The sequence below is a fragment of the Ammodytes marinus genome (genome assembly GCF_949987685.1).
Source record: "Ammodytes marinus genome assembly, chromosome: 16".
NCBI classification, from domain to species: Eukaryota; Metazoa; Chordata; class Actinopteri; order Uranoscopiformes; family Ammodytidae; genus Ammodytes; species Ammodytes marinus.
The window spans coordinates 29,555,063-29,567,542 of record NC_137220.1 but is presented as its reverse complement, the minus strand read 5'-3'; the positions used below and the strand labels follow the sequence as shown (position 1 = coordinate 29,567,542).

Genomic DNA, 12,480 nt, shown 5'->3' with positions numbered 1-12,480 from the left:
TTTAACGAGGAATCGATTGATCCTCGAGGAATGCAAGCGATCACTGGAGTAGCGAAAACACTACTCGTGCCCATCCCTACTTGTGAGTCAATTGCTCTAGCTCTGTAATTAATTGGGAAAAAGTTACAATCAACAATTACGCAAAGGTTTTCCATCCTTTGTTTTAACCAAGCGGTTGAATAGGAAAAATAATGAGTAGTCCATAGTGTTCTAGTTCTGGTCAAAATTATCTTATTTATTACAAATATGAGTATTCAAATAGAGTCATACAAGTACTCTCGATTCTTCAGTGAATTTGTCTGCAGCAAAGGAACCAAGAACAAGATGGCTCCACAGTCTAAACAGGCTTCACGTCCCCTAATAAAATGATATACAGTAGAATTATTTCTGCATTAGAGCGGCTCATCTCACATACTATAGTTCCCTTTAGAAGTTGAGCAATGAACTTGTATGGAGTCAAAAAAAAGAGACTACTGCTGACAACTTTTTAAATCCTGAGCCATCACTTGAATTGTATTACATTGAGCAGAGGAATCAACATCTCTGAAAAAAGGAACGTGTACCAAACATTAGATTGACTTTCTCTTTCACGGTCGGCTCTGATGACTGCATGTGTGGACACTGCAGAGTGTTGGTTAAGAAAAAGAAAGAAGCCACTTAAGACAAGCCCACCACGGAGGCAAGACTTCTCAAGAACCTTCAGGTATGGCATCCAGACAGCTCTGCCGTGGGGGGTTCATGGCTCAGGTTTGTACGAGGAGGGGGGATTTGTCCCAAGGGAGGTCTGCTCAGGGGCTTGAGACTCCGGCTGTGGAGAGGGACTGGCTGCCGCTGCTGGCTCTTTCTGCACAAGCTCAGGCTCATCTTGGCCAGCCTGGGGGGGGTGGACCAGGACCCGGTCGATGATACCAAAGTCCTGTGCCTCCATGGGGCTCATGTAGCGATCCCTTTCCATCACACCATCTGAAAGGCAGAAAAAGGAGAAGAGAAATGAGCATCTATTTTTGATGCTTCAGTTTCAACTCAGCACTGCTGTAGCTGATGCCACTATCTACTTGCTTCCTCTGCAGCTTGCTCTCTTATTTCGTTTAAATATGAAGCAGCGTCTATAGTGAATGCACCCTGGAGAAGAGAAAAAATTTAAGAAAAACTGTTGTTTTCTCATCTCAAAAATCAATCCATACCAGCCATTCAGAAGCTCGCAGCTCCGCTGAAAAATTAATATAAGGGAAAGGTTGCTCTATTCAAACAAATCTCTTTTAAAAAGTTTGAGAGTTGATGCTTTGTGTGTGGGTCAGAGTCATGGTGTAAGGAGGAGCCGCGATCCGAACACTGCAACATCACACTCAGCATGTTCCGTTTGACATAACATTATATTTAATATAAAAATGTTAAATCAATAGGCTTATAACTCTACTTAAATGGAGCACAGAGCAGATGTTTGGTAAGCAAATATGATCAGCTGATGTTTGCAGTGCAGGACTCTGTCAGTTTTCTGAGGGCTGTAAATAGGCCAATCTATGTGGCTAAATAGCATGCTAATATTGATGATTGATTGTGTGAAGTGTCCAAGGATGAATGCTAACAATATCAGGGGCCGTATTCACAAAACATTTTATCTTAGCGCTAAGAGTACTCCTAAGGAGCACTAAAAGTTCTTAGTAAGGAGTAATTTCTTAAAACCTATTCACAAAGCTGATAAGACCAACTTTTACTAAGGAATGGGAGGGACTCCTAAACTAAGACTAGAGGGCGGTGTTGACCCTGTTGCTATGGATGATGTCATGTGCATACCTTCTATGCCCACAGTGATTGGCTGAGAGGGAATGAGAGCTAAGAGTGAATTTATGATAGAAACACTGTGGGAGATATCCATATTGTGTCGCTGTATTAAAGTAAAGAGTTTTTATATACAATTAATGACAAGTGACACTGATTTAACATGAAACCAAGATACTGCAGGGTTTCCCACACATTCGTTCACAATTAACCTACATTAGCGCCACATAGGTCTACTAATTTTAAATTGTACGGTGATTTGAATCGGAAAAAATATCCTCATTGAACAGCTGCACGCCATGCACTCTCACTGTATTTATCTCAACGGTGGACTATGCAGCAATAGTCAGACAGCGACAAACCAGGAAATTCACAATTTAGAAACAACAGCCGGCGAAATCGTAAAGTGCATGCGGAAGGAAAAAGGCGAGACGCGCAACTAGAGTAGCGGACCTGTGGAACGGAGGAGATGGAGGCGCCACATATAGGCCTACTCTAGTAACAAATTAAACCCAAACGTGACACCAACAGTAACTTTCAGTGCATTGTAAACCCAAAGCAACTGCAGTAAAAGGAACTTAAACCCACTACGAGTAGCATGGTCCGTTGGCGGCCCCTTTGGACAAAAGCGTTAGTATTTTTATGACACCCGCTGTCGCAAAGCTGTTTTCTAGCTCCTGCCAAGCGTGCGAGTGTCAACTGAGAAGGGCGCCACGCAATATAGTGCATGTCCGTGTGTTGAAAGTGTGAGGGCACGGACTCTTTTCGGCTCCGTGAGAGTGGTTAGTGACACTGCATCAACTAATGCCAGTAAGTGCTACACACACCTGATTGCAATGAGTTGATGCAGCAGTGTCACCTAGCTCTCACGGAGCTGAAAGATTACGTGTCCTCACAGAAAGCGAGAGACAGCAGTTGGTAGCCTATGGATCACGATGAGGTAACGTGTTTATGTTGTTGTAAATAATGACTATTTCAGATGAATAATGGTCATCTGATGATGGTGAAGCAAAGCACACTTGTGTTAGTACCAACCGCTCATTCATTTAGGAGTGAACACTGCAGTCTAGTTCACTCCCGTGAAATTGTATACACGTTGCTTGGCAACGCCCTCGTCCCGTCCGTAGCCTATATCACTCTCCCTTTTAGCTTTTCTTCATTGCATTTTCTTTTTTTTTCTTTGATGCTTCAGCCCCATTATCAGTCATTATGACGACAAACAACTGTCTCAAACAAGGCTCCCGCTCCCCTTCCCTCACCTGGAGGGATAGGCTTCTCAAATGGCGTTGCTGCGCCACACTGAAATCTGCGACCAATACGGATATGTGACCATAGAGCATGTACGCGCGAACCGAAAATCGGACTGGGTGTGCGACCAGACCAAAAGCAGTAATAAAAACTATATAAAAACGTCTTTCTTTGCACTGATGGTCTCGTTTGCTGTTAAAGGTAATTTATGATTATCAGAGGAAACATGAGGCTGTTTAAAATATATTTAAATGTTACTCGTAGCCGCTTAAATAAATATTTTTTTATATAAATATAAAAGTGTCTATCTATACTTTCTAAACATAGCTTTACTAAGATCATTAAACCCTTACAGCTATTAAGGTACCTTTTGTAAAGCTCACTAGCATTAAATCTCTCCAAAATGCCATCAAATGGTTGTCTGTGATTTACTCTTAGTGACTTAGGAGTCCTCTCGAGGACCCCTAGGAGTGAAACGCCCCTTATTTTTGAGAGTTACTCCTAAATCAGCACGTTAGGACCTGAAAGTTTTTTTCAGCAAACAATTAAAGAAAAACGTATTAGGGACCACTAAGACCATATAATGTGGTGTATAATAGAACCGAAAAGTGTATAATATGGGAGCTTTAAGCTTTTGGTGTGTGTGCAGTGTTACAAGTAGTCCTATTGCAAATTACAGGCTTTCTTTTCTGTTCTTTCACCACATAGTCCCGGAGTCACACACGGAAGACTCTACCAGTGAAGGCAGCGCAACGGGGCTAGTAAGCGCTATGTTCCAGTTTCTGTTTCAAAATAAAAGTAAAAATTGACTTGACGTTTAGCCGTTTTGCCAGTTAAGGACATTCCTTTTAGTTTCACCGATGGAATTACTACACAAGTAGCTTCCTAATCTTTGTCTTGCTATAAACGCGGCATTATTAGACTGCTGTGGGTAAGATACATTAGTGGATTATGAGCAAAATGCTTCTGTGTTGGTTTATGCAACACTCTGCATGCCTTGCTGTACCACGGGCATCTTGTCGCTTAGAGGGAAAAACAATATGGCAGATGAAGGACATTTTTTCCAGAGGATATGGGGCAGTGGACCAATAAGAAATAGGGGGGGGGAGTTTTTTTTTTAATATATATACTTTGGCAGTCTTTAGGCACACCGTGGACCCATATTTATGTTAATAAACAACGACTGCGAGCTACATGTATAGTTTGTGTGTTGTAGTGTTTCTAACATTACTAGTTGTTGCAACAGCATGTGAAAAAACAACGAAGTTTGTTATGCCAAAAAGAAAAAGAATCTTGCGATAAAAAAAAATTAACGCCATTAAAATAGGTTTCCGTTAACGCGTGGAACTGACAGCACTAGTTTAAACATTTAGAAGTCACATTCTAATGAAGTGAATGGATGGCTGGAATTAGTTTAAAACCCCTTGCGCCTGAGGGTCTGATCAAGCATTGTTTTTTGACGTGCTGGGAGTGAGACTATGCAATAATACCACATACCCTATTGAGCCACCCTGTATTCACCACACGGGAAATTCCTTCACCATGACAGCCCTACCGTGGGATTGTTTTTTCTTTTTGGTACAATGTGCATTTTTCAATATTTTTATTCCACTGAATACTATCTCAAACTCTAACGGAAGATTGCACTGGTTGAAACAAGAATTCATTGGTTAGAAATTAACGTGGAAGGGGCGCCCTCAGCTCAGTTGGTAGGGCGTACCCCCCCCGGGCCGGGCCCAGCAGCAGACCCGGGTTTGATTCCCGCCCAGGGTCGTTCTCTGCATGTCACTCCCCTCTCTGCCCTATTTCACCTCTGTCTCTCTGCACTATCAATAAAGCATAAAAATGACCCAAAAATATATTGAAAAAAAATGAACGTGGAAGTGGCAAATCACAGGGGTCGGACAGTTTCCCCACAGACTTCTTTAAAAAAAATTCAAAATAGCTCTCTCCTTTATTGTTAAAAGTTTCCCTACCACCAACCATGTGTCAGGCAGTTATCTCTTTAATCCTTAAAACAGACAAGAATGCTATCGAGTGCAGCTCATTCCGTCCAATCTCCCGTCTTAATACTGATGCCAAAGTTCTTGCTAATGTAACCCTGTCAATATAAGGGCTACTAAAGCAATTATTGTAGGGCTATTGAAAGCTATACTCGTCTAAAACGCTGTATTGAAAGAACTCTTTTTGTTTTTAAATGTATGAAAAGGTTAACTTGATTTTCAATATAAGTGCCTTTTATTTTAAAACTCTTCAGTGTGAACTCTGAAAAGCGTGAGTAGTTGTTTACATGAGAGTTCCGCGAGTTGCGCACAAAGAGAGATGAGACGGAGAGAAACACACATGTTCATGCTCCGAGCCATAACAAGCAACTGTTTTGCTAACCGAATTCTATCAGAATACCCTCAAACTAACTAACTTTCAGAGCGACGCTCTTCTTTTGGGATAGACGTGAATTTACCTAATTTCTTTTGGTGAGTTTAACTGTGTCTGAATCATAAACGTGTGAAGCTAAACCTAAATCTATTCAGAACCTACAAAGCTCTTTTAACACCCTGCAGGACTGTCTAGTGGACCTCAGGCTTGTTCTTAATACAGACAAAACCAAATATATGTGTTTCTCCAGAGCAAGAAATACAAATTTGAATGATTTCAATAGTTTTACAAAGAATGGATTTTTAATTGAAAGAGTCACAGAATATAAATATCTTGGCATTTGGTTGGATGATAAACACTTTTAATTTTCATATAAAAAAATCTTGTTTGTCGACTACGACAAAATTGGCAATTTTTATACGAACAAAACTATGGGGGCATTATTGTAGCTAAACGTTTGCAAATGCGTATTTGTGTATTTGCGATTTGTATTTGCGTTTGCAAATGCGTATTTGTGTATTTGCGATTTGTATTTGCGATTTGCAATTTGTATTTGCGATTTGTGTATCTGCAAATGGTTTTGTGCGTGTGGGCACAGATTTGTGTGTCTGCAAATGGATTTGCGATTTGTATTTGCGATTTGTATTTGCGATTTGTGTATCTGCAAATGGTTTTGCGCATGCACACAAAGATTTGTGTGTGTGTGTGTACACGGTTCTGTGTGTAGACACATCTGTAAATTATATTAATTGTGGTTCTAAAAGCTCAAATAGACTAAGTCTTTTTACAAATCTCTTTTTACAAAGCCATGGAAGAAGTGTAGCAAAAGTCACGTGGTGGAGCAAAAGTCACGTGTGAAAAGACAGACGCGTTGATTGGTCAATGTGTTACAGTGGCAGGACTCTTATTTTGAAAATCCCTAAACCGGATGTAAACAGAGCTTTGGCTATGAACCCATGGAGGTGTCGTGGAGACAGAAGGCGAAGAGTGCTAACGGACACTGCAGTTGACAAAGCACTTCAACTTCAAGTAGTTTAAAAGTAAGTATTGATTAACAATTTTCCTTTTTTTTCTTTTCAAGAATCATTCGTTCCTATGTAAATCTAAGTGATATCGGATACTGTACAAAAGGCTCTGCTGATCACGTGCAGCGCAGCTTGTCTGCATGCAGTGTATCCCCATTGCTAAGCAACCGTTTGGGCTTGCGCTCCGTTTATGTGAAGTTCCGAGCCGTTTGTCAGTTCATGTGTGTCTCGCCAAAGTTCGGCTGTGTTTTGTGTGGCGGCCCGTGTGCGTCGCTGAGAGAAAGTAAGTAGTGTAGAGAGGACACTGTTAGTTAGTTTATTTAGATCATGTTTATTGTTAAAGCTGTGTGCTTGCATGTTAACAGCTGACAGTTATTCATTGTCTGTGTAATAGTGTGCCGTGCGTCAGTTGAGTTTCACTCGTCTTTAAGCTAGTGCTGATATTATGTGGGCAGTTAGTGCATTTGACTGTATTAGAAATATTAGCCATTTTATATTGCAGCCTGTTCATTTATGTTATTAATGCAGTGACAGTGTAGCTTAACCTGTACACTGTAGCTTACTATTACCTTTTAGACCACACACTCCCACGCCCACACACACACGCCAACACACCATATGCCAATGTAATGCCAACAGAAGAAGTCACTAAACTGGACCACTGCTTCATGTGTCTTATGGGGTTCTAACCGACGCCACCTATACAACACAATCCCCTTAACCCAACCTATACAGTCCACTACAGTCCACTGGTCCTCACCAACAGATACGTTTGCAAAAAGGAATCCCCTCGTGAATGCGTGCCGTGGAAGGACCATTAGCTTGATGTGAAACATCGTCACAATAATTATTTTAATAACGCGAGTGAGAGTTTCAACACCGGCAATCGCTTCATCTTCGTCAGTTTTGTCCATCCAGTTGTAAGCCTTGGGTAGCTTCTCTTTTAAATATGTGAACAACAAGACCGCACAATGAGCTCCGACACCAACACACACACACACACACACACACACACACACACACACACACACACACACACACACACACACACACACACACACACACACACACACACACACACACACACACACACACACACACACACACACACACACACACACACACACACACACACACAATTACTTATATTGTTCGCAACCGCAAGTCTCCGTCTCAAGTGTGTGTGTGTGTTGGTGTCGGAGCTCGTTGTGCGATAACTATTATCCGTCATGTGTTTACTATAACATCACTAATGGGATCTAACAATTGTTTCCCTCCCCAGTGTATGCATTGCTGAGGGAAGGACACGCCAGATAACTCAAGACTTCAATGCTCCTGCTGCCTTGAGAAGATCTCCGAAGATGGAGCAGCGTGGAACTCACCTGGCAGTAACAGCACATCAGTCTGACTCTACACTCTACACACAATTTGTTTTCAGTATTTAGATTGTGATTATTATAAATCTAGACAAAGTCAGATCATACTCAATTCATAATCATATTGATTGCAGTAAATGAGGTGACATACTCAGTCATGTTTATTTGTTAGACATATTAAAAAGCTAGGGGAGATTTTGATTAAATATGGTAAACAGTTGGGCTACAGACCAAGGACTAAGTTACTAGTTTTATGTTTTGTTTTATAAAGTCTTGTTCCGGCACATGCCAGAGCATTTTGGGTATTTTGTTCATTTTCTCTTAATAAAATAACGCCATACAAAACTTTACTTGGAGGTATGCAATTGTGAGTGCATTCTAGTTTTAAACTGGTTGATTTGTATTTTTCATTTTGACCGTATGTATATGTTTAGTAAATCCACAAATATTTTAAAAAGTCCAAATCTTGTGATTTGTTTGTGGGGTAAGCTTTTACTATACATTTGTACTGATTGTGCTTTGATGTGATAACTGCAAATCATAAATATAATTGATATAGGGCATTTATTAGTCTTGCTTTAGCAGCATGCAGACCTACTTATTAATGCAGCACGTGATCTGAATTAACATGTTCTAAACTGCATAACATGTTATGGTGTGACACTTTGTGATTGTGATTAATTAAAGTAATCACTGAAATGAGGTTATATGAAGCTTTGTACCCTGTTCTTCTGGACACGTCACATGAGGTAAGGTGTATAGCAGAACTGTCTGGGGATAGGCACACTAGTTAAACCTGATCATCTAATTATCAGTTTGTGATACAAGTAATGATAATTTCACATGGAAAATGTGAGATAGAGAAACAATTATTCCAATTCAGTTTTAATGTGTCATCTATACTTTTCTATTGCCTTGTAGAGTAGGTTACTTATTAACTTCACTATTCACACGTTTAAATTAATTAAGCTTACTACATTTAGAAGACTAAGTGTATGATTTATAAGCATATTTCTGGATTGCAGCAAGATATGTAGGCCTACTTTATTCTTTATTTACTTTGGTCCTAAATGCCTGCAACGTCCTCCTCACCCCCTGCGTGTGGTGTGTTTTAACCATAGATAGTTTTAACAGCCAGGAGCCTTGACAGCGGCATCCGGTTTAGGGATTTTCAAAATAAGAGTCCTGCCACTGTAACACATTGACCAATCAACGTGTCTGTCTTTTCACACGTGACTTTTGCTACACCACGTGACTTTTGCTACACTTCTTCCATGACTTTGTAAAAAGAGATTTGTAAAAAGACTTAGTCTATTTGAGCTTTTAGAACTACAATTAATATAATTTACAGATGTGTCTACACACAGAACCGTGTACACACACACAAATCTTTGTGTGCATGCACAAAACCATTTGCAGATACACAAATCGCAAATACAAATCAAATCGCAAATCCATTTGCAGACACACAAATCTGTGCCCACACGCACAAAACCATTTGCAGATACACAAATCGCAAATACAAATTGCAAATCGCAAATACAAATCGCAAATCGCAAATACAAATCGCAAATACACAAATACGCATTTGCAAACGTTTAGCTACAATAATGCCCCCATACAAAACCACCTTCACTTCATTTAGTAGGAAAAGGATTATCGAGGCAGTTTTCATGTCTGTCCTTGATTACGGTGATGTGGTTCATCGGCACGCATCACATTCATGTCTTAAACTCCTCGACTCTGTTTTTCACTCTGCTTTAAGGTTCTTCACTGGAGATGCTTATGACACACACCATTGTCTTTTATATGAAAAGGTTGGGTGGTCATCTCTTAAAGAAAGACGTGATGCACATTGGCACAATTTTATTTACAAAGCCTTGACCGGGAAGCTTCCTCGTTATTCAACAGAAATGCTGCAAATTTCAGATGGGCTTTATCAGACCCGCTCCACTGACATGCTTATGCTTTATGTCCCACAAGCCTGGTCTGAACTTGGAAAGACAGCTTTTAGCTTCAGTGCCCCTGACTCCTGGAACAGCTTACAGCAACAAATTAAAATGAATACCATGATATCCTTTAACCAATTTAAACATACTATCTTAAATTCTACCAAACTCTAACTGTAACTGTTTTAATTAGGCCGTATTGTACTTTTACCAATTTAATTTTATTTTCAGCCACTCTACACCACTGTCTAAAATGTTTATCTTTACCAGCTTATTGTGTATTTGATGTATTTGCATTGTATATTGAGTATGTATTGTTGTTTTTGTTTCTCAACATCATTGCAAATGAGGGTCCCCCCTCAATGATATCTCGAGTATAAATAAAGGTTAAATAAATAAAATAAACATATGCTAACGGAAATGGTCGCTGTTTAAGCCTGTCTATATGAGAGTCTGTAAAAATTGTATTTTCTACACAACGTAGTTAACTAGTTCTTTACATTTTGTGAGAGCAATACCAGTTAGATTAATGTTGAAGAGGTTGTGTGCATTTTAAAGTGCATGAGATGTATTTTGTGAACTGTATGATCAATGTGGCTTTTGCCTTCTTTAGTTGTTTCGCGACGCCACGTGGACACCATTTTGATGCTGCAGGAGAGCCGCAGTGTTTTTTTTTCCCTTTGGTAAGAGAAATGTTAAGTTCAGTTAAATTCAATTCAATTCAATTCAATTCAATTCAATTCAATTCAATTCAATTCAATTCAATTCAATTCAATTCAATTCAATTCAATTCAATTCAATTCAATTCAATTAAATTATATTATTTTAATGACCACACAGGCTGGTGGAATTTGTTGTCAGTACATCTGGGTACAGGTTCCAACTTACAAAACATATAACACAAATATACATAAGACACACTACACAATACATAAGGGCCATGCTTAATCCTCAGCGTTCAGAGTTCAGAATGTTTATTGCAGTTGGAATGAGCAGCAGACCCGGGTTCGATTCCCGCCTGCGGTCGTTCTCTGTATGTCACTCCCCTCTCTGCCCCATTTCACCTCTGTCTCTCTGCACTATCAATAAAGCATAAAAATGCCCAAAAAATATCTTAAAAAAGAAAAAGAAAGGTATGATGTTAAAAGTGAAGATCTCTACTGTTAAAGATAAGCCTTTCAATAATAAATCATAAAATTAAACTTACTGTATTGTCTCATTAATCATCCATCCTGCTCTAGTAGTCAAACCTGACAATCTGGCCCAGAATATTGTCTTACATTGAAATTTAAATCTGCTAATCCAAGAAGGTGTTACACTAAGGTCCTCGCACGCCGCTCGAAGGAGGTTCTGACCTCTGTCATATCACCTGACCAAAAGGGCTTCCTTAAAACACTTTATTCTTTCTCTAACATAAGACGCCTTATGAATATTCTTTATAGCCCTTCTCCACCCGGTGCGCTAGAAGTAGTGCTTTCATTAGATGCTGAAAAGGCCTTCGACCGGGTGGAGTGGGGCTATATTTTCAGCACATTGAAGAGGTTTGGATTTGGCAGATATCCAGCTTATATCATGGATCAGACTTTTATATACGTCTCCTTTGGCGGCAGTGATGTCACAATTGGGCAAACTGTAGGGTGAAACTACACTATAAAACAGTGAGACCATAAACACTCTTTCTGCCTTTTCTCAGGCTAGGATGAACCGATTTCTAAATTGTTTGCACATTTATACTACATAGGATCTCAGAGTTCAATACACCTTCATATTCCCACGGGTGAAGTAGGCCTTTAAGTACCTTGAGGTATGGGTTACACATAACCATAAAGATCTATATGTGGCTAACTATCAACAATCTGAAACAAGACAGTGTTGGCACCATCTACCTCGCTCTTTGGGTGGAAGAATTAATGCGGTAAAGATGAACGTAGGGCTGGGCGATAAATCGAATATATGCGATATAGCGCAAGATGTTCTCCACAGGATGTATAAAATTACCTTATCGCGACATCGAATACAAACTGGCACATAATGTGGTTCTTTTTGCCGCCACCGGTGAACTCGCTGGTGTTCGCTTCTCCCGCTCTTTCCTGTGGCTCTCTGCCTCACAGCCTTGCATGCATTGGCAACTCACTCACTCCCCCCTCACATCCAGAGTCTCCTGGGCGCACACTGTGACGTAGTCTGCGGTGCGCGCTGTATGTGTGTTTACTTTTGCCTTTACCGCTATCTGAAAACTACGAGAGGGGGAGAAAAAAAGACGAGACGGCCTCTTATGACAGGCGAACGAACGGGGGAGGGGAGCGCGCATGAGGGCGATGGCGGCAGCCCTACACTGCCTGGTCCTTCTTTATAGGTCCATGCTTATGAGAGGAACACTACACCCGGGCTACACAGGCGTACGAGCGCCGGGGGGCGGATGATTACTCCGACCATATACAGTGGAGGAAAAAAGTATTTGATCCCTCACTGATTTTGTAAGTTTGCCCACTTACAATGAAATGAACGGTCTATAATTTTTATGCTAGGTTTATTTTTACAGTGATAGACAGAATATCAAAAAGAAAATCCAGAAAATCACATAAATAAAAGATAGAAATTATTTTGGATTTCATTGAGTGAAATAAGTATTTGATCCCCTATCAAAACATTGCTTGGTAAGGGGCGCCCTTAGCTCAGTTGGTAGGGCGTCCCCCCCATGGGCCTCGGCCAGCAGCAGACCCGGGT

General features: G+C 40.3%; 1 protein-coding gene across 1 annotated transcript in view; it reads right to left on the bottom strand.

Annotated features, from left to right (window-relative positions):
* Window positions 1-214: 214 nt before the first annotated feature.
* clpp (caseinolytic mitochondrial matrix peptidase proteolytic subunit) overlaps window positions 215-12,480 on the bottom strand; it is a 36,936-nt gene continuing 24,670 nt past the window's right edge. The window contains exon 7 of the mRNA XM_080044277.1: window positions 215-963. Coding sequence (XP_079900403.1) covers window positions 737-963 — 227 coding nt within the window. The 3' untranslated portion in view covers window positions 215-736. The remainder of the gene's footprint in view (window positions 964-12,480) is intronic.